General features: G+C 40.8%; 1 protein-coding gene and 1 pseudogene across 2 annotated transcripts in view; one reads left to right on the forward strand and one right to left on the reverse strand.

The window, feature by feature from the left end:
• The first annotated feature begins 628 nt into the window (after positions 1 to 628).
• ABCB7 (ATP binding cassette subfamily B member 7) overlaps positions 629 to 23,485 on the forward strand; it is a 131,404-nt gene continuing 108,547 nt past the window's right edge. For both annotated transcript variants that reach the window (XM_036412626.2, XM_045572363.1), the window contains exon 1: positions 629 to 829. In XM_036412626.2, coding sequence (XP_036268519.1) covers positions 662 to 829 — 168 coding nt within the window. In that variant the 5' untranslated portion in view covers positions 629 to 661. The remainder of the gene's footprint in view (positions 830 to 23,485) is intronic.
• LOC118704732 lies at positions 19,139 to 20,090 on the reverse strand (annotated as a pseudogene).

Raw genomic sequence — 23,485 nt, forward strand, 5'->3', positions numbered from 1 at the left:
ATATGCAAAGGGAAAATGCAGAGTGGAGTGTGGCACTGAGTTGGAGGAGGTAAGAGGAGAGTGAAATGATGAAGATGAGGTTGCTAGACTTAGCAAATTTAATATTTGAGATATATCTGTATTAAAAAAATGGAACAAAATAGATCCAGAAACATAGAAGCATGAAACAGACTGAAGAACTTCAAGAGAAGGCAGGGGTGGGGTGGGTGGTTAGGGAGAGATTAACCAGGGAATTTATATGCATGTAAGCATAGCCTACAGTGTGGTGAAGACCTGAGAAGGGCAGGTGCGTTGTGAAGGGGAATCAAAGGGAAAAAAAACAAAAACAAAGGGGATATCTGTAATGCTTTCAACAATAAAGATAAGTTAAAAAATAAAATTAAAAATTGAAAAAATGACACATTGTTTATCTGAAACTCAAATTTAACTGCGCATCCTGCATTTTTTTTATCTAGCAAATCTAGGGAAAGAGAAAAAAAGCCACACAGTATTACTCGGACGTTCCCGGTTGTGTAAGAAAAACTCGCAAAGAAGAGAAGCTACTTCCGCTCTTGGGCCCTGGGAAAACGAGGGGGGAGGGGAAGAAAGGACTGAGGCTGCCAAGTTCAGTCCTTCAGTGTCCCACAATCCTCTGCTCTCGGTTCCTCTTTCCTCGCTCAAGATGGCGCTGCTCGCGATACATTCCTGGCGCTGGGCTGCCGCGGCGGCTGCTTTCGAAAAGCGTTTGCGCCTCGCGATTCTGATTCGGCCTCTAGTGTCTGTGCGCGGATCAGGTCCGCAATGGGGGTCACGTCAGCTCGGCGTCCCAGGAACCGCTCCAAATTCCCAGGTGAGATGCCTTTCACTTGGAAAAGTAGGGTGAAGGGCAAGGGGACCCATGGGGGAAATGTTGCCCTCTTAACCTCCGATCAGAGAAGGAGCCAAGAAGAAAGGCTGTCAGGGCTATCTCGGGGTAGCAGTAAGTGAAGTAAATTAGGGTTAGTAATTTGGGAAAGGGATGAAGGGGTACAGCAAATGGGATTGGGACGGGCGGTTCCGGACAGAGGTCACCCCGAACACCGGTAACTCGCGTAGGATCTACAGTGTTCTCTCAGTTTAAGAGATAGAGTGGACACCATTCCCATTCTGCTTACCTTGGTAAATGCAAGGAAAACTGACTACTTTCCAAAGTTAGTAATGGAATTTGGGACCAATTTGCCAATGGTTCTGATTTTAGTCAGAAGTAGCATCTGGAGAGTACTCAAGACGATGGCAAACTAGCAATAAACAAGCGGCAAATTGAGTTGGCACCAGTTATTCCCCTTGCTGGCAGGGCTCCTTGATAAGCCCAAACCGTAATTATCTTTTTCTCCAAAACATAGACCGTCCTAAATTTATATGTAAGCATGATTGTCCTTTGAATCGAAAATAGTGCTCTTCTGTGTACACAGATCGCTTTGGAAGCCATATAAGGCTACTTATCTTTACTGAATGTAGCTATGGTTATAGTGCCTCTTAATATTTGTGTACATTGTTACCTGTCAAGAACAGGGTTTTAAAATTTTTGCACTTGCTCTACTTAATTCAGTCTTTTTATTTCTTATATATCGACCAAACATTTAATTGCCACCACCCGTTCATCAGTATTACTAAAATATTATCAGCTTTGTATGAGAAATAACCTCTTTAAATTTTGATTCTTCATCAACAGATATTTAATGTCTACTATGTACATAGCACTGTGCTACATAATGGGGTACCAAGAGAAATAGGCTAGAGAAGCAAATCCAGATAGTTTTATTTAGGTTTTAAAAATAGTTTATTGTTGCAAGTTTGTAACATGATCTCCTCGCAACAATTCTTGTTCTGTAGTCCTCTAATAAGCCAAATAAAATTAAGATAAAATTTGTAGGACTTTGTCAGCCTGGAAGAATGAAGGAGAAAAGAAGTCAGTAGGTGTTTCAGAGGAGGTGATGGCCAAAAAATGTTAGCATTCTCTTTTCATGAACTAGCCCCACAACTTACTTCCTCCACTCTGTCCTCTACACTCTATCATTCCCTTTGATTACAATGTTTTACATTGTGAAAAACAAGGGAAAGGTGTTTGTTTCCTTTGCTTTCTACTTCTCAGAGGCATGCAACTCTTGTCATCTTTTAAAAAAAATGCATTTAACAGGGAGATGAAGGAACTATTATAAAGCTTTTAAAGTACAACCTGATCTAATTGAGGCACATTCAAATTACTCAGTCACTTGCGATTTAAGATTACAAAGTAAATGTCGAATGCAAACTTTTAGGACAATCATTAGTATATAGCATAATATTTTAGAGCTGGAAAGAAACCTTACTGCTGTGTTTATTATAAAATGTTAGTGGGTTGGATCAGCACCTTTTTAAAGGTGAAATTCAGTAGAATAGGAAAGGAAGTATTGCCTTCTACATATTAAAGAGCATATTGCTTTATGTACTTCTGTTTTATATGTTTATACACACACACACACTCCCACATGTATATGATTACTGGGATGCATCGTGAATGTTTTTCACACTAGAGCTTGTGTGTGGTAGTAATTAGCTTCATTTGTCTGTTTAAATTAAATTAAGTTAAAAACTTGATTTCTCAATTGACACATTCTAAAGTCTGAATAGCCACCTAGATATGGAACATTTCCATCATTGCAGAAAGTTCTGTTGAACAGTGCTGCTATGGAGAGAATACCGTATCCAGCTCTTCTAATTCTGCAGATGAGGAAACCTAAGTCCTAATAATTGACAGCCTTTGAGGCCATTCATTCATTTATTGTCTTCTGGGTGTCAGGTATTGATAGAAGGTTAGCTAAGACTCTGGCAGACACTAAGCACACTGTGTTTGTTGAATTGTAATGATACTTGTCTAATAATTAATAGAGCACTATTAATAGAGGGAAACACATTAAACATAAAAGTTTTTCTTAAAATTGAAATATTTTGTGTGATAAGATTTAAATTATAATGATTTATTTTACAATTGCCTCTCTGATGTCAGTTAATAATAAAAGGACATGAATTTTGAATGATAGAATTTTGGGTTCATTTCATGAATGTTTAAATGGTAAAAACTGAGTAAATCTATAGCACCTTTCATATAAGTTTAAAATGTCCTTGACTCTTGATCATATACTTCATTTTTTAAAATTAAATTTATTGGGGTGGCATTGGTTAAAAAGATTATATAAGTTTACATGTGGGAGGGTTAATAGAGGACATCTGAAATTCTATAAATTCTATAATACATCATCTATATATAGCATTATGTGTTTACCACCCAAAGTCAAATGTTCTGTCACCATATATTTGACCATCTTTACTCTACTTTACTGCCTCTTACCCAGCCCCCTTCCCCTATGGTAACCACCATACTGTTGTTTGGTCTATGAGTTTTTGTTGTCTTGTTTGTTCATTTGTTGTTTTCAGTTTTATATCCCATATGAGTGGAATCATAAGGTATTTACTTTTTCTGTCTTATTTAGCTTAGCATGATAATCTTAAGAACTATATATGTTGTCACAAATGGCAATATTTCTTTTTCTTTTTCTTTTTTTTCATATATTTTATTGATTTTTTACAGAGAGGAAGAGAGAGGGATAGAGAGTTAGAAACATGGATGAGAGAGAATCATCGATCAGCCGCCTCCTGCACACCCCCCACTGGGGATGTGCCTGCAACCATGGTACATGCCTTTGACCGGAATCGAACCCAGGACCTTTCAGTCCGCAAGCCGACGCTCTATCCACTGAGCCAAGCCAGTTTCGGCACAAATGGCAATATTTCATCTTTTCTTATGGTATTCCATTGTATATATGTACCACACTTGTTTTTTTTTTAAACAAATTTATTGAGATTAATTTAAATATCATACATTTAAAGTATGCAATTCAATAATAGATTTTATTTATTTTTTTATTATTATTTTTAAAAAATACATTTTATTGATTTTATACAGAGAGGAAGGGAGAGAGACAGAGAGTTAGAAACATCGATGAGAGAGAGTCATCGATCAGCTGCCTCCTGCACACCCCCCACCGGGGATATGCCCGCAACCAAGGTACATGCCCTTGACCGGAATCGAACCCGGGACCCTTCAGTCTCCAAGCCGAGGCTCTATCCATTGAGCCAAACCAGTCCCGGCTCAATAATAGATTTTAGTATATTCAGTTATATGTGCCACCGTCACTATAGTCAACTTATATTTTTCATTACATCAAATAACTATATGATTTCATTTATATGTGGAATGTAATGAACAAAATAAACTGACAAAGTAAAACCAGAAGCAGGGATACATGGAACAGACTGGCAAGTACCAGAGGGGTGGGGCTGGAGGTTAACTGGATAAAGAAGGTGAAGGGAGCCCTAACTGGTTTAGCTCAGTGGATAGAGTGTTGGTCTGCGGACTGAAGGGTCCCAGGTTCGATTCCAGTCATGTACCTTGGTTGCGGGCACATCTCCGGTAGGGGGTGCGCAAGAGGCAGCTGATCAGTGTTTCTCTTTCATTGATGTTTCTAATTCTCCCTCTCTCTTCCACTCTGTAAAAAAATCAATAAAAATTAAAAAAAAAAGATTAAGGGATTAGCTAAAGAACAGGTATGCATAACTCATGCATAGGGACAATAGTGTGGTGAAGGCCAAGGGAGGGGGAACAGAGGTGAGTAGAGGTGGGAAAAGGGAGGTTAATAAGGGACATCTGCAATAGTGTCGACATTAAAAAATTTTAATCAAGAAAAATAAACCTGTTTTGGCTATCACTTCCCATTCCTCTCCCCCACCTGCCCTAAGCAACCAGTAATCTATGTTCAGTCTCTATAGATTTGTCCATTCTGGACATTTCACATACATGGAATTGAGACTTGACTTTTTTCAGTTATCATTATGTTTTCTTTTAAAAAAATATATATTTTATTGATTTTTCACAGAGAGAAAGAGAGAAGGATAGAGAGTTAGAAACATCGATGAGAGAGAAACATCGATCAGCTGCCTCTTGCACATCCCCTACTGGTGACGTGCCTGCAACCAAGGTACATGCCCTTGACTGGAATCGAACCCGGGACCTTTCAGTCCACAGGCTGATGCTCTATCCACTGAGCCAAACCGGTTTTGGCTATTTTTTTCTCTCTTGATAGTGTCCTTTGAAGCATAAAATTTTTTCATTTTGAAGAAGTTAAATTTATGTTTTTCTTTTGTTAATCAAACTTTTGGTATTTTAGCTATAAATCCAGTGCCAAATATGAGGTCATGGAAATTTATTTACACAGGTGTTTCCTTCTACTGAGTATAGAAACATTACTCTTGTATAGCTGTCGTTCCTTTTCTCTGTTTTGCTTTATTTACATATAGTGATCCAGTGCATAAAATTCATGCACATTAAAAGGGAATTAATTAGAGGAAATATTTTAATATTGCTATTTGCCCTTTCTCTATAATAGAAGTATCAGAGATGAAAGAAAATTAGTAAAATGTATATGAAAATCTTCCTCCTGTCAGAGTCTGAGGCGTGCCATGGGAACCAGAGTCAAGTCCCCACCCACCCACGTGTGCCTCAGAATTTTGCGAGAACCACACCTGGCCAGCCCCACCCCCGTCAAGCCCTGCTGGGTGGCATGAGGTCCCCCCAGCCCGGGTCAGGGGGTGCGGCCTGAGGTCCCCTGTCAAGCCCCGCTGGGCGGGGGTTGCTTCCTGAGGTCCCCCAGTCTGGCGCTGGGGTGGGATGATGTGGCCTGAGGTCCCCTGACCCAGCGCTGGTGCAGGGGGTGTGGCTTGAGGTCCCCCATCAGGCCCTGCAGGGTGAGGGGCATGGCCTGAGGTCCCCAAGCCTGATGCCAGTGTGGGGAGCATGGTCTGATATCCCCCGGCCCAGTGCTGGGGTGGGGGAGGCTGCCTGAGGTCCCCTGTGAAGCCCCACCAGGGGGGGGCGCAGCCTCAGGTCCCTGCTGATTGCTTATTAAGGCTTGTTATGGGAACTCGGCCTCTGCTGTGGGCTTAGTCATCTTGTGTTATAGGATTACCGCCTCTCTTGTGGGTTCAGCCACCTTTTTTTTTTTTTTTTAAATATATTTTATTGATTTTTTACAGAGAGGATGGGAGAGGGAAAGAGAGCTAGAAACGTCTATGAGAGAGAAACATCGACCAGCTGCCTCCTGCACACCTCCTACCAGGGATGTGCCCGCGACCAAGATATATGCCCTTGACCGGAATCGAACCTGGGACCTTTCAGTCCGCAGACTGACGCTCTATGCACTGAGCCAAACCGGTTTCGGCTCAGCCACCTTCTTATGGTGTGATGGTCAATTTGCATATTTCCCTCTTTATTAGATAGGATAGTGCATTTATAAACATTACAATGCTAATTGTACATTGTCATAATTAATGTATGTAATTCTATGACTTTTAAGGAAAAAGAGATAAGAAAGGACAAATAAATATTTATGGCTTTTGTTATATTCTCTACATTTGTTCTCTTGTGTTTGAGTTTCCAGGTGGAGTCATTTCTTCATCCCAAAATAGCTGTGGTCCTATCCATCTCCTTTTTGATGTTATTGGCAAATATATTGCATCTCTGTATGTTATAATCACTACAATACATTATATAAATATTATTTTGTGGACATAAGAACATCCAAACTAGTAGAGAACTTTGATAAGAATTTATTTAAGTCCTGACCAGGTAGCTCAGTTGGTTGGAGCCTCGTCACAATATGCCAAGGTTATGGGTTCGATATTACGTCAGGGCACATACAGGAATCAACCAATGAATGTATGAATAAGTGGAACAACAAATTGATCTCTCTCTCAAATAAATGATTTTAAAAAAATAATCTATTTAAGTCAAATTAGTGATAGTTGATGGGAAGCACGATCTCAAATGCTCCTGAGAATGACAATTTTTCAGTTTCTTTTATATTTTGGAATTAAGGAAATAAAGATTACATGAAGTGGGAGAAAGCAAGTTGGGGCTTGGATTACAGCAGGGGTGGGGAACGTCAGGCTCATGGCCCTATAAGGCCAGTGAAATCATTTGGTATGGCCCTACTAAGACATTAGGGGTGAGTTCATTAACTGTTTGACCAAATATAGCAGGCTAATTTTTAACTTGATGATTTTGTATGGCTACCAAATGATGTAAATATCCAAGTGGCCCTTGGCAGAAAAAAGGTTCCCCACCCCTGAGCCAAACTGGTTTTGACCTTTTCTAGGAAATTCTTATAACCGTGGTTTTGAACTCTATATCCAGTCATTTGTTCTCCTCCATTTCTTTCGTTTGTGATCTGTTTCCTTGTCTCCTCATTTTCGCTGCTTCCCTGAGTTAGTAGGGTTCAATGGCTTGGCCTCCCAATTATCTGAGGTGGACACTCTTAGTGCACCCCTTTGTGGACTGTGTGTACAGCCTTGTTGTAGTTAAGTCTTGTTTTTTTTAAAATATATTTTATTGATTTTTACAGAGAGGAAGAGAGAGGGACAGAGAGCTAGAAACATCTATGAGAGAGAAACATCGACCAGCTGCCTCCTGCACAGCCCCCACTGGGGGGGATGTGCCCACAACCAAGGTACATGCCCTTGACTGGAATCGAACCCGGACCTTCCAGTCCGCAGTCCGATGCTCTATCCACTGAGCCAAACCGGTTCCGGTAAGTCTTGTTGTTGGTGTCAGTGGTTGGAATTGACCTCCAGGCCAATTGGCTGTGAGGACCCGCTGCATCTGTAATGGAAGAATTGCTGTGCTGGAGATACGCTTATGGGGCTGCACTTGTTTCAGTGGGGTTTGGTGCTCACTGAATCTGCCTCTTGAATGTGTCCCTTATGAGAGTAGTTGAAATCTGGTGTCGTCTCACAGATCACTAAATACACTAGTTTCTGGATATCCAACGGGGTGCAGGTCAGCTATTGTCTGAGGCCACCCAGAAGGAGCTACAGCAAGAACTATAGTTTTCTCCTCTTTGCTTGGGGTTTGAAGGTTTTGGAACTGTCTGACTGGAACTGTTTGGTTATGCTGTGGTAGGGCCTGCTATTTATATGCAAAAGCCACTGCGTGAAGCTTGGGTGGGTTTATACCGTATTTTTTGGACCATAAGACGCTCCGGACCATAAGACGCACCAATTTTTAGAGAAGGGAAATGAAGAAAAAAAGATTCTGAAACAAATAGTGTCCTAAAATATTTTATGTGCATTAAAACCCAACATCACAGTCATAAACACATGTAATCAACCCTGTAAAGTAAACAGCAGCATTTAGAACCATTTTAGAGCCGGGCAAGCACACAGAGACCACACAGAGCCGGGCAAGTAAAAAAACTTTTTTTTTAAAGTATATGTGTAGGCTATATTTGGACCATAAGACGCAGGGACTTTCCCCCCCCACTTCTGGGGGAAAAAAGTGTGTCTTATGGTCCGAAAAATACGGTAGATTGTGTGGGGCGGAGTCTCGGCCTCACTAGGCTAGGGCGTGGCAAACAGTGATGGCTGCCTGTCAGCCTTCTCTGCTTTTCCGGATTTCCAAGACCCCATGTCCCACACCTCAGCACAGTAAACTGCGGGGGCCTGACATGGTAGTGATCTCCCTTTTCCGCGTCCCGCATGGAAAGAGAGATGAACAAACTGGTTCCAGGTGGAGGCGGCCAGGGATTTAGAAATAATATAAAGAAGACGCAGAAATAGATTTAAAGTTGGGAACTGGGTGGGATGCCATCCATTCTCTCTGATGGAGAGGCTGCAATGACGACCTGAGCCACACAGCGCGTTTATTTTTATAGGCCTAGATTTACATATCTAGTCCTGCCCCTGCCGACACCTGGGCTGCTGTGATGTCAGAACTGATTAACATGTACAGCCTTATTGGGGAAGCATGTTCTAAGGGCGTGGCTCTGCCTACACCCTGAGTTCAGCTGGTGATAATTAAAGAAAATTGTCCACAATGAAAGAGAAATACTACATTACCTCACTCATTTATGGATATTAAAGAAGATTATAAACTGATGAACCAAAAGACAGATATAAAGACAGTAAAGCAACAAACAGATTGCCAAATTACAGTGGGGAGGGTAGGGAGATATGGGGGAGATAAGAGATCAACCGAAGGACTTGTATACATGCATATAAGTACAACCAATGGACACAAAACTATGGGGAAGGAGGGTATGTATGGGAGCGGGGGGGGGGCAATGTTAAAATATGTACACAGATAATAATTTAATAAAAAAAAAGAAAATTGCCCATGTGCCCTCCAGGTGGCCCTCTACAGTAAGCAATGATTACTGGGTGCACCTCTGCAAGAAAGTCCCCTCACTTTTCGACCTGATGGCAGACAGTCCAGCTTCTCCCCGTAGGAGTTTGGGTCCCCAGCGTCTCCCCAGAAACTGGATTTCAGAGTAATCGGGAGCTTGTCTCCCGTTGGGTTGAAAAAAAGCACCTCCAATCGCCTGCCACCAGCCCGATTCTCGTGCCTCCGTATTTCAGCTTTTCAGCGCTTGTGCATGTCTTAATGCTCTTTTCTCTTTCCTTCTAGTTGTAGAACTTCCACTCAGACAGCTTTTCCGTGGTTCTGGTTGATAGACATTTTGTCTTTTAGTCGTAGTTTTGAAATTGTGGGAGGCAGCAGTTTAGGTGTTTACCTATGCCACCATCTTGGTTTCTCCCCCTTTCCTTTTTTTGAAGTTTGTGAAATAGTTTGAGAAAAATAGGTGATAGGTCCATAGTTATTGCTATTGTATAATTCATGTTTATGTTCTTTTTTCCCCTTCTTATGGAAGTTATATTAACATTTCTTGTGTTACTGGTTTGGTGGTGAGGAACTCATTTAGCTTTTATCTAGTAAGCTCTTTATCTGTTTTAATTTTAAATGATAGCCTTGTTAGGTAATCTTGGTTGTAGGTATTTTCTTTTCATTACTTTGAGTATTTTATTCTAATTTCTTCTGGCCTAAAAAGTTTGTGTTGAGAAATATGCTCATAGTCTTAGGGGAGCCTCCTTGTAGGTAACCTAGTGTCTTTATTTTACTGCTTTTAAGTTTCTTTAGTTTACCGTTCACCATTTCAATTATGATGTGTTTTAGTTTGGTTTTCTTTTTGTTCATCTTGTTTTGGAATCTCTCTTCTTCCTTGACTTGGGTTTCCTTTCCATTCCCCAACCTAGGGAAGTTTCCAGTTATTATTTATTTAAATAGTTTGTAGTCTTTTTCTCCCTCTCCTCTTTCTGGTACCCCTCTGATCCAAATGTTGTTACCTTTGATGTTATACCAGCGATCCCTTAAACTATATTTTTTGTTTTGATTGGGTGTTTTCTGCACCTTTACTGCTAATTTGATCCTCTGCCCTTAATTCCTTTTAGAGTAGTCTTTCTTTCATTTATTGTGTTTTTCATTTCTGACTGGTTCTTTGTATGGATTCTATGTTCCCTTTTATGCTTACTATTTCTTTTAGTTCTCCTAAGTTTCCTGAGCATCATATAACCAGTGTGATTTTTAAAAATATATATATATTTTTATTGATTTCAGAAAGGAAGAGAGAGGGAGAGAGAGAAACATCAATGATGAGAGCAAATCATTGATCAGATGCCTCCTGCATGCCCCCTACTGGGGATTGAGTCCACAACATGGGCATGTGCCCTTGACTGGAATTGAACCCAGGACCCTTCAGACCATAGGCCGATGCTCTATGCACTGAGCCAAACTGGCTAGTGCTACTAGTAACCAGTGTTTTGAACTGTGTTTCAGGTAGGTTGCTTTCCTCCATTTTATTAGTTCTTTGGAGTTTTGTCTAGTTCCTTCATTTGGGAGATATTTCTTTGTCCCCTCCTTTTGGCAATGTTTCTGTGCATTAGGTAGGTGTGCTATGTCTCCCAGTCTTGGCAGGGTGGCCTTATGTAGTAGGTGTCCTGTGCAGCCCAGTGGCGCTTTATTCCTGATACCTGAGCCGAGTGCTCCAGGAATGTCCCTTGGTGGGTTTTGTGTACCCACCTATTGCAGTTGATTGCTGTTGGATTGCTGTAGGCTTATCAGTAGGTTGAATTGATCCTCAGGCTGACTGGTTGTCAAAATTGACCATGACCACAGCACTTGAGTTGCTGTGCGGGGGCTGACCTCACACTGTGGGAATTGCTTCTGTAGTTTCTGGTGTCTGTTGAGACCACCCTTTGACTGTGTCACTTGTGGAGCTTACTGGGTAGTGGTCTGTTGTCTTCTGAAGTCAGCCACCAAGTGTGTTGGTTTGGAGCCTCTTGGGAGGGGTTTTGGTGAAGGCCCATGTCAGCAGCTTTCTGTAAGTGATTCTGCACTCACAGAAAGTGATCTGTGCTAGACTTAGAAGTATGTGAGAGGGGCCACTGGGCAAACCAAGTCTAATTGCCTCCAGTACTATGCCTCGGTTAGCTCATCATAAGATAAGGCATAGGGCACCTTGAGTCCTGTTGCCACCTGCTGGCTGCCAATAAGGCTCAGCTGTTTAAAGGGCCTTGGTCTGTACGTGAGTTGGATGAGGCAGGGTCTTGGTGAGTCACCAAGGTGTGGGGAGTTAATTTCACTAGGTTTATACAGATTCAGATTTAGTGCCAGTGCTGGTTCTTGGGCTACTCAGGAAGAGGCACAGGGCACCCTGAGGCTATGCACCACCCACCTGCCATCTACTGACCTTTGAGAGTTTTTAAGAAAGACTGTAGTGGGGGTTGTTGGTTGGCTGCCTGCTGCTTTACACATTGGGGACGATGGATCACGAGAATTCTTGCTTCATATTCCACAGTGTTTTACAAAGTATAATACTTTAAAAAGATACTAGCTTGTAAGAACATGTAATAAATAACTTCAAAATGCAATGGGTATTTAATTTTAAAGCTTGCCTTTAACATTTATGTAAAACATTTTTTGGGTACTCATTCAGTAGAAACTTATCTGGCCACTGGGTAAAGCTAGCAATAAAACTATTGGTCGACAGTGTGTTAAGTAGCCTCTGGCACTATGCAACTTGGGTGAGGCAGGGTCTCAGGGATGCTTCAGAGTGGAGGGAGCAGAGATAATCTGGCTAATGCAGATTCAGATTTGGTTGTGTTGGGGGAAAGCTCAACATGGTATCCACCCACTGGCCATGCAGGGGAGGGCTCAACACAGAACGGTAGCTGTCTTTTCAATCATTGCCCTGAACCACACTAGTCAGTTTATCCCTGTATGCCTGTCTGAGAGCCAGTTTATTCCTGTAAATCCCTCTGAGAGCCCAGAGTGAGTGCCTGCGCGTGAGCAAGTCTGTGTGAGGGCTGTTTTAAGAGGACACCTGGCCTTCCAGAAGTGTTCTTTCTGACCTGGATGGATTCCCCACTCATTTTCACAGCTAGATGTTTTGGGGGCTCCTCTTCCCAGCACTGGTGCTAGAGGCTGGGTAGCATGGTGTGCAGATGGAATGGTCGATTTGAGTTTTTTATTCATTTTTAGCATTAGTATTATTGCTATAAATTTCCTTCTTAGTACTGATTTTGCTCTATCTCATAAGTTTTTGGTATTGTTGTGTTTTCATTTTTATTTGCCTAAGGATCTATTCTAATTTACCTTATGATTTAATTGGTTAATAGTGTGTTCAATTTCCTTATACCTGTGAATGTTCTAATTTTCCTTCTGCTATTGATTTCTATTTTTGTTCCCTTTTGGTGGTAAAAGATACTTGATATGAGTTCAGTCTTTTAAAATTTGTTGTCTTGTTTTGTGACAAAACATGTGGTCAGTCCTTGAGGATATTTCACGTATATTTGGAAAAATGTGTATTCTGCTTTTGTTGCGTGATGCTCTATAGCAGTGGTCGGCAAACTTATTAGTCAACAGAGCCAAATATCAACAGTACAACGATTGAAATTTCTTTTGGGAGCCAAATTTTTAAAAATTAAACTTCTTCTAATGCCACTTCTTCAAAATAGACTTTTCCAGGCCATGGTGTTTTGTGGAAGAGTCACACTCAAGGGACCAAAGAGCCACATGTGGCTCACGAGCTGCAGTTTGCCAACCATGGCTCCAGGATATCTGTCTGCCACCAGAACTACGAGTCGCATCATTCCTGGTGCTTGCCCACGCTCTGGGCTTCCTCTTCTGGTCCTGGTGCTCCACCAGAACTACTATAATACTCCCAGAATTCCTGGTGCTCCCAGTGCTCTGGGTTTTCCCTTCTTGCTCTGTCTCTGTCTGTATGGTTGTTTTGGATTGAGCTTATTATATTACAGATATTATTCGGTCTCTTGTAACAACTTTTTTCTAAAAGTGTATTTTGTCTATTATTAGTTTTACCACTCCAGGTCTCTTTTGGTGGCTGTTTGCGTGGAATATCTTTTTCCATCCTTTTACTTTCAACCCTTTTTTTTAAATCTTTGGGTCTACAGAGTGTTTCTTAGGTTGTGTTTTTAAATCCATTAAGCCAATGCCTGGCTTTTGATTGGTGAGTTTAATTAATGTACTTAAAATGTTTTTTATTGATTTCAGAGAGGAAGGTAGAGGGAGTGAGAGATGGAAACATTATTGATGAGAGAGAATCATTGATCAGCTGCCTCCTGCATGCCCCACACTGCGGATGGAGCCCACAACCCAGGCAGGTGCCCTGACTGAGAATTGAACTTCATAGGTTGATGCTCAACAACTGAACTATGCCCAGCTGGGCTAATTCACTTACTTCTAATTAGGAAGAATTTCTAATTAGGAAGAATTTCTGCCTTTATTTGTTTTCACTATGTTGTTAACCATTTTGTCCTTCATATTTTGCCCTTTTCAGGTTTAGTTGATTAATTTTGTGTACCACTTTGATTTCCTTCTCATTTAATTTGTATATGTATATATTTTTTTAGGAAATTAATGTGTATTATAGGGATTATAATTAACATCCTAAATTTATAGCAATGTAATTTGAATTAATTATAATTTTCCATCAATAGCATACAAAAATGGTGCTGCTATATAGGTGCATTCTATATAGGTCCATTCTAACCCCATTACATTATCATATATATACTAGAGGTCCGGTGCACGAAATTTGTGCACAGGCTGGGTGGTGAGGGGGGTTTCCCTCAGCCCAGCCTGCACCCTCTCCAATCTGGGACATCCCTCTCACAATCCAGGACTGCTGGCTCCCAACTGCTCACCTGCCTGCCAGGCTGATCACCCCCTAACCTCTCCCCTGCCAGTCTGATTGATGCCTAACTGCTCCCCTGCCAGCCTGTTTGCTCCTAATTGTCCTCTCCTGCAGGCCTGGTCCCACCACAACTGCCCTTCTCTGCAGGCTCAGTCACCCCCAACTTCCCTCCTCTGTCGGCCTGGTGACCCCTAACTGACCTTCCCTGTAGGCCTGATTCCCCCCAACTACTCTCCACTGCATGCCTGGTCACCCCCAACTTCCCTCTGCCAGCTGGTCCCTCCCAACTACCCTCTCTGTTGGCCATCTTGTGGTCGCCATCTTGTGTCCACATGGGGGCAGGATCTTTGATCACATGGGGGCAGCAATCTTGTGTGTTGGGGTAATGGTCAATTTGCGTATTACTCTTTTATTAGATAGGATAGAGTCCTGGGGCACGGTTGGTGGCTGGCTGGTTTGCCCTGAAGGATGTCCCGGATCAGGGTGGGGGTTTCCTTGGGGTGTGGGGCGGCCTGGGTGAGGGGCTTTTGGTGGTTTGCCGGCCAGCCACACCCCTGATAACCCAAATGGAGGCCCTGCTATCTGGGGTTTATTTATCTTCTACAATTGAAACTTTGTAGCCTGGAGCAGAGCCAAGCCTCCTGCATGCTTTGTGGCAGCAGTCATTTCTGTTTGGATTTGTTTATTTTCTATAATTGAAACTTTTTAGCCTTGAGTGAAGGCCTAGGCCTGCAAGGGAAGGCGTAAAGCTTGGCTTCCTCCATTGCCTGGGAAACCCAAGCCTCCCTTCTATAATATTCACTGTGGCTGTAACCATCTTGGTTGGGTTTATTTGCATATTTGCTCCTGATTGGCTGTGTGGGCGTGGCTTATGGGTTTAGCAGGGTGATGGTTAATTTGCATATCACTCTTTTATTACATAGGACAATTTATTTGGGTTATGCTGATAGGCATGCATACATACATGTCTTTTGATTGATCTTTCACTGCCTGTCCCCCGCCACCTCCCCTTGAGGTTGGATGGTCTGTTCAATGCTTCTGTGTCTCTGGATCTATTTTAGATAATCAGTTTATGTTCACAATATTTCACATATGAGGTCATGTGATATTTATCTTTCTCTGATTTGTTTACGTCGCTTAGCATAATGCTCTCCAGTTCCATCCATGCTGTTGCAAATAGTAGCAGTTCCTTCTGTTTTGCAGCAGCATAGTATTCCATTGTGTAGATGTACCACAGGTTTTTAATCCACTCATCTGCTGATGGGCACTTACGCTGTTTTCAAATCTTAGCTATTGCAAATTGTGCTGCTATTAACATAGGGGTGCATATATCCTTTCTTATTGGTGTTTCTGGGAGCTATTCCTAGAAGTGGGATTACTGAGTCAAATGTGAGTTCCATTTTTAACTTTTTGAGGAAGCTCCATACTGTTTTCCACAGAGGCTGCACCAGTCTGCATTCCCAACAGTAGTTCATGAGAGCTCCTTTTTCTCCACATCCTCGCCAGCACTTGTTTTTTGTTGATTTGTTGATGATAGCCATTCTGACAGATGTGAGATGATGTTATATTGTAAATCCGAAGATGCCTTAATTAATAAAACAAATTTATTTGGAGTACTGTTTGCTAGCACTAGCAGGCCCAGAGGAAAATCTTGCTTTTTAAATTCTGGGGCCCAATATGGTGGAAATCTCCCTTATTTATATGTTTTTCAGCTTTTTGTAATGAGACTTCCAGACCTTCTGAGTAAAAGCCCTCTGTGCTGGGACTGGGCCTTGAGACCATATCTCAAGGCCTGGCACCATTGACAACTCTGTCTGGGGCATAGTTTATATCCTCTCTGGAATGGGGAGTAGTCTTATTTTCCCCTGTTATTTAAGCAAGCAAATGTTTACAGAAGCCATTATAGCAGGGTTAAATTTCAAACAGCAGTTTTTACCCAAGATGGAGGTTACTATGCTTAAATTGTATCTCACTGTTTTGATTTGCATCTCTCGGATGATTAGTGACCTTGGGCATATTTTCACATGTCTTTTGGCCTTCTGTATGTCCACTTTCAAAAAGTCTCTATACAAGTACTTTGCCCATTTTTAAAAGTGGATTGTTTATTTTCCTTTTGTTAAATGTATGAGTTCCCTACAAATTTTGGAGATTAGTCCCTTATCAGATATAACATGGGCAAATATATTCTCCCATGCACTGGGCTTTCTTGTTTTGTTGATGGTTTCTTTTGCTGTGCAGAAGTTTTTTATTTTGATGTAGTCCCATTTGTTTATGTTCCCCTTAGTTTCCATTACTTTAGTGGCTGTATCAGTAAAGATATTGCTATCACATATGTCTGATATTTTGCTGACTATGGATTCTTCCAAGTTTTTTATGGTTTCCTGTCTTACATTTAAGTTCTTTAGCCATTTTGAGTTTGCTTTTGTGTATGGTGTGAGTTGGTGGTCTAGTTTCATTTTTTTGCATGTGTCTGACCAATTTTCCCAATAACATTTATTGAAGAGTCTGTTTTGACTCCATTGTATGCCCTTGCCTGCTTTTTCAAATATTACTTGAGCATAATGACTTGGGTTAATTTCTGGGTTCTTTGTTTTGTTCTATTCATCAGTACCAGGCAATTTTGAGAACAGTGGCTTTGTAATATAGCTTATTATCTGGTATTGTGATCCCTCGAACTTAGTCTTCTTTCTCAGATTGCTGCGGCTATTTGGGGTCTTTTTTTATTTCATATGAATTTTTGGAGAGTTTGTTCTAGGTGTGTGAAATATGCCCATTGGAATTTTAATGGGGATTGCACTATATCTATAGATTGCTTTGGGTAATATAAATATTTTAATAATGTTGATTCTACTAGTTGATTCTAAAGTTGTTGGGTTAGATAATTTAGTACCATTTTTCTTTTTTTTTTTATGTAGGCGTGTAGAGCTATTAATTTCCCTCTTGCAAGCCACATGCGGCTCTTTGGGCCCTTGAGTGTGGCTCTTCCACAAAATACCACGGCCTGGGCAAGTCTATTTTGAAGAAGTGGCATTAGAAGTTTAAGTTTAAAAAATTTGTCTCTCAAAAGAAATTTCAATCGTTGTACTGTTGATATTTGGGCCTGTTGACTAATGAGTTTGCTGACCACTGTACTAGTCCATGAACACAGTTTATTCTTCCATTTGTTTATGTCTTCCACTATCTCTTTTTTCAATGTCCTGTAGTTTTCCAAGTACAGATTTTTTACCTCTTTAGTTGTTTATTCCTAGGTATCTTAATTTTTTTGGTGTAATGGTAAATTGGATTGTTTTTTAAATTTCTCTTTCTGTGAGTTCATTATTGGTGTATAAAGAAGTCACTGATTTCTGGGTGTTAATTTTGTATTCTCCTACATTGCCAAATTCATTTAAGTCTAGTAGTTTTTTTTTGGTGGAGTCTTTAGGTTTTTCTATGTACAATAGCATGTCAATTGTGAATGACAGTTTAACTTCTTTTCCAGTTTGGATGCCTTTTATTTCTTTTTGTCTGATCACTATGGTTAGCACTTCGAGTACTGTGTCGAATAGGAGTGGTGACAGTTGGCATCCTTGTCTTGTTCCAGTTCTTAGGGGGAATGGTTTTAGTTTTTGCCCATTGAGTATGATATTGGCTGGAGGTTTGCCATACAAGGCTCTTATTATGTTCAGGTTTTATCCCTCTCTATTTTCTGAGAGTTTTTAACAAGAAAGGGTGTTGGATTTTGTCAAATGCTTTTTCTGCATCAATTGATATGATTATGTGATTTTTATCTCTCAGTTTGTTTATGCGATATATCACGTCAATTGATTTGCAGATACTGTACCATTGTTGCATCCCCAGAATAAATCCCACTTGGTCATGGTGTATGATCTTTCTTATGTAATGCTGTATCTAATTTGCTAGAATTTATTTTTGAGGATTTTAGCATCTATGTTTATCAGAGATATTGGGCTGTAGTTTTCTTTCTTTGAAGTGTCTTTATCTGGTTTTGTGATTAGGGTAATGCTGGCTTCATAGTAAGAGGTTGGAAGTGTTCCTTGCTCTTGAATTTTTTGGATTACCTGGAGGAAAATAGGTTTTATTTCTTTTTTGAATGATTGGTAAAACTCTACTGTGAATCTCTCTGAACCAGGGCTTTTGTTTGCTGGAAGATTTTGATTACTGCTTCAATTTCATCATTAGTATCAGCATATTCAAATTTTTAAATTCTTCCTGATTGAGTTTTGGAAGGATGTATTTTTCTAGAAATATACCCATTTCATCTAGGTTGTCCAGTTTGTTGGAGTAGAGTTATTCGTAGTATGTATGTATATGTGTGTGTGTGTGTGTATATATATATATATTTTATTTTTATTTATTTTTTTACAATCCTTTATATTTCTGTGCGGTTGCTGGTTACTTGACCTTTTTCATTTCTGATTTTGTTTATTTGGATCCTCTCTGTTTTTGGTGAGCCTGGCTAGAAGTTCATCAATCTTGTTTATGTTTTCAAAGAACCAGCTCTTGGTTTTATTGATTCTTTTTTTGTTGTTGTTGTTGTTGTGGTTGTTCTCTGTCATTTATTTCTGCTCTCAACTTTATCATTTCCTCACTTTTACTCTGGGGTTTTCTTGTTGCTCTCTTTCTAATTTATGAAGTTGTTGGGTTAGATAATTTAGTACCATTTTTCTTTTTTTTCTTTTTTTTATGTAGGCGTGTAGAGCTATTAATTTCCCTCTAAGGACTGCTTTCACTGTGTCCCATAGATATTGTATTGTTGTCTTTTATTTACAGGATGATTTTATTTGTACTTTGATTTCTTTGGTAACCCAATTATTCTTTAATAGCATGCTATTTAGCCTCCAATTACTTGTTTGTTTTTGCATTTTTTTATGTAGTTAATTTCTAATTTTATGCCATTGTGATCTGAGAAGATTTCTGTCTTCTTGAATTTGAAGAGACTTTGCCTTTGTCCTAATACTGTGGTAAGCAAACTGCGGCTCGTGAGCCACATGCGGCTCTTTTTTGTGTGTGTGTGTGTGTGTGTGTGTGTGTGTGTGTTTAAATAAAAGCATAATTTATTAAAAAAGAATCACAACAGAAACTCTAAGTACCAGTGTGTACATTGTACACATTTAAATAACTCAGAAGAATGAAGTTTTTTTTATATACATTAAGATTACACCACCATATTATGTTATCAAAAGATGTTCAAGGATAAATCTGACTCCAAACTGCATTGCCATCTTAAAGTGACCACATTTCAAACATGCAACAACGCCACTGGTAATAAAGCTTTGGAATGGGTGTTCATTGTCTTACTTCACTACAAACATGATAGAAAGAAGATAAGTTGAGAATTTGCTCTAAAATACAATGGGAGGTGTAGTCTACACCAGCACGCCTCACTCCTCCGCTGCCATTTTTAGCAAGTATTTCTTGTCGATCTTGAAGAGTCTCCATCCCTCCTCGCTGGACAATCAGAGGTACCTCTTTTTTTTTGTAGAAGTTGATAGATGGTTTATTCTATTCTGTCGCCAGGAAGAGCATGCTGCTGCAGCGACATTTCATCGCAACCTGGCTTAGATTCTTCAGAATTTCTGATCCTATTCCAAAGCCTCTAAAATCACTCATTACGAAGAAGTCCTCAAGATACAAGAGTTTTTTAATCCATGGGTCATAGGTAAAATAGTACATGGCAAAACCAACAATGCTGTGTCCTTCCGGAGTGATGTGCTCCGTGGATACTTCTTCCACCAGGCAGTGGTAGAAGGGATGCTCTCCGAAGCCATCCTCCAGTAGATCTTTTTCTGTTATTATTACTTGTTCTTCCATATATTCATATTTAGCCAGTTCCTTGATCAGGAGTAGGATGTCACTACAGTCATCGGCGGTGGTGGGGCGGTTCGCGAAGTTAGCCATTTTCATCTTTTGCTTTTCTTCCCTTTGTGGACTAAGCCTCTGTACTTGAACAACAGGAGAAGGTGGTTCTTCATTCATTTCCCGGGAGTGTCCTCTTCTCAGTCAGGCTGTCACCATGACCCGGGAAGCCTCAGTGAGCTACTGAAAGACGTGATCAGAGCCGCTGGGGAACTGCCACATGCAGCTCTTTGGCCCCTTGAGTGTGGCTATTCCACAAAACACCATGGCCTGGGCAAGTCTATTTTGAAGAAGTGGCGTTAGAAGAAGTTTAAGTTTAAAAATTTGGCTCTTGCCGAAACTGGTTTGGCTCAGTGGATAGAGCTTCGGCCCACGAACTGAAGGGTCCCAGGTTCGATTCCAGTTAAGGGCATGTACCTTAATTGTGGGCACATCCCCAGTGGTGTGTGTGCAAGAGGCAGCTGATCCATGATTCTCTCTCATCGATGTTTCTAACTTTCTATCCCTCTCTCTTCCACTCTGTAAAAAATCAATAAAATATATTTTAAAAAAATAAAAAAATAAAAAATTTGGCTCTCAAAAGAAATTTCAATCATTGTACTGTTGATATTTGGCTCTGTTGATTAATGAGGTTGCTGACCACTGTCCTAATATGTGGTTTAACTGAAAATTTCCTGTGTACACTTGAGAAGAATGTATATTCTGTAGCTTTGGGGTGAAATGTTCTGAAGATGTCAATTCCATCTGATCTAGTGAGTCATGTATGATTGCTGTTTCTTTGTTGATTTTTTTTTAGAGGATTTATCCAGTGGTGCCAATGCGATATTAAAGTCCTCGACTCTGATTGTAGTGCCATTGATTTCTTCCTTGATATCTTCCAGTTTTTTTAAAAAAAATGTATTTGGGTGCTCCTATATTGGATGCATATGCTTACCAGAGTTATACCCTCTTGTTCAATTGCTCCCTTTAATATTATGAACTGGCCCTCCTTATCTCTTGTAATGGCCTTTATTCTTATACATGTTGAATATGTCTCCCATACTTTTCAGTGTCCTGATAACCATTGCTCTGAATTATTTCTCTGACAAATTTCTCGCCTCTGTTTCATTTATTTCCTTTTTTGCTTATTTCTCCTTTTCTATTCTATGGGTGGTGTTCCTTTGTCTCCCCATTTTCTTGTTCCTTTGCGATTGTTTGTATCTTATTAGATCACACTGCTATTCCACCCAGATTTTTTGTTTTGTCTTATAAAGTAGATGTTTTGTGGGGCCGAGTGATGCAATCTCTCAGGTCTCCTGGGCTGGGTATTCTAGGGATTTCCACTACTTGGGATTTTTGTGATGTCTTGGTGTAGTTGGGTCTTGAGTTTAATTGTCTCATTCGTGGTTCAAGTCTCAGATTGTCTAGTTATTTGCCTTGTTCTCCACTATATTGACCAAAGAACACAAAATACAACTCGCAAGGCACAACCCAAAGGCTTTAAAACACAAATGTACTCATGACACCCATGACCCCAATAAAAGTGACCATCAGAGGAAAGAAAATTAGGAGGGAGAAGAAGATAGCTAAATGATATCAAGAAAAGGAAAAAAGGTAATAAGAGAGAGAGAAAACGGAAAAAAACATGGGGGAGAAAACACCACAAATCAAACAAATAAACCAAAAAATGCAAACGATAAACACCCTGAAAATGGGGTGAGGTGGGGATGGGGACAAAATCTGTGGAGGCAGAACTTATGTATGGAAAGTAAAGTTAAGGAATTGAGTGAATAGGGGATGGTCTCATTCAGTTCAGAGGCGATAGAAGAATGAGTGGGTAAGAAGAAAATAAAGAGAAAGCAAAAAAATTATATTTGTGTAGTTATCTGTTTTTGGAAAAGGAGAATAAAGCTTAGAGCAGATAGGCTTGATTTTAGTGATTGAAACTAAACAGGAGAAGAAGAGAGTAGGAGAGGAGAAGAAAAACAAAAGCATTAAAAATTTACTTGCAAAGAAAAAAGAGAAGGGTGCATGTTCTTGGAGTAGTGGAGTGGAAATTAGATATATGAGTAAGCCAACAGACTACAATAACATGTCAATAAAGCGTATAAAGAAAATCAATTTTTAACAAGGGGTGAAAAGGAAGGAAGAGAAAAAAACTAAAGTGGGGATAGGAGAAGAGAAAACAGGATGAAAAAGGGATAAATGAGGAAGAAAATTGTGGAAAAAGATAAAATAAAATAGCAATAAAAGTGAAAATAAAACGAAAACATAATACAAAAAAAGAAAAATACAAACGAAATAAAGAAAAGAATTAAAAAAAGGTTTAAAAAAAAGTGAAATGTTCTCTTCAGCCTAGTTTCTGTTTTAATATATCTTTTTCTATCCTTTTACTTTTAGCCTGTGTGTCTTTTTGAAAAATTATTTTTGAAAATATTACATATAGCTAGCTCCCTTTCACTCCCCCCTGCCTTTGACCTCTTCTCACCCTCCCCTGCCCCAGATCCCAGGTCTTTTCCACCCTATTGTCTGTGTCCTTGGGTTATGAATATATGCATACAAGTTCTTTGGTTGATCTCTTCCTACCCTTACCTTCCCTCTGAGATTCCACTGTCTGTACCATGCTTCTATGTCTTTGGACCTATTTTGTTCATCTGTTTATTTTATTCATTAGGTTCCACATATGAATGAGATCATGTGATCCTTATTTTTTTCTTAAAGTAAGTTTTTTGTAGACAGCATAATTTGATTTGGTTTCCTCTGGCCGGTCTCAGGTACCCAGGACCCAGATTTCCCTCCCTCTGGCCAGCCGCAGGCACCAGGACCCAGGCAAGCTTTGCCCTGGCTGCTACTGCCACAGGGAACCGTGGGTGGGCGGCTTGTTCCTTGCCCAGACCACAGCTGCAGGTTCTGGTGCCCGGGACCATGGGGCAGACAGCTTGTCCCTCTCCTGGGCCACAGGTGCTGGTGCCCTGGACCACAGGGTGGACAGCTTGTCCTTATCCCGGGCTGCATGCTCAGGCACAGTCATTGGTGCCCAGGACCGTGGGGCAGGCAGCTTGTCCCTTTCCTGGGCCGCAGGTACAGACGCAGATGCTGGTGCTCGGGACCACAGGGACTACGGTGCGTGTGGATTGCTCTTCTCCTGGGCCACAGGTGCAGCTGTTGGCGCTTGGGACTGTGGGGCGTGCGTTTGCCCCTCTTCCAGGCCGCAGTCTGGCTGGTCCCCATTCCTCTCTTGTTAACTCATTTGTGCCTGGCTGGTCCCCATTCCTCTCTCTGCAGTGTTGAGTGAGCCTGGATGGCTTGAGGGTGTGATGACCATTTGCATATTAGCTCTTTATTATATGGGACTAGAGGCCCAGTTCATGAAATTCGTGCACCGGAAGGGGGTTCCCTCAGCTCGGCCCGCATTCCCTCCAATCTGGGACCCCTCACGACCTCTAGCTCCTAACTTTTCTCCCCTGTTGGACTATTTGCCCTAACTGCTGTCCCCTGCTGGCCTGACCCCCCTAACTACTTTCCCCTTCCTGCCTGATCGCCTCTAACCT

The sequence above is a fragment of the Pipistrellus kuhlii genome, unplaced genomic scaffold, assembly GCF_014108245.1.
Source record: "Pipistrellus kuhlii isolate mPipKuh1 unplaced genomic scaffold, mPipKuh1.p scaffold_m20_p_46, whole genome shotgun sequence".
NCBI classification, from domain to species: domain Eukaryota; kingdom Metazoa; phylum Chordata; class Mammalia; order Chiroptera; family Vespertilionidae; genus Pipistrellus; species Pipistrellus kuhlii.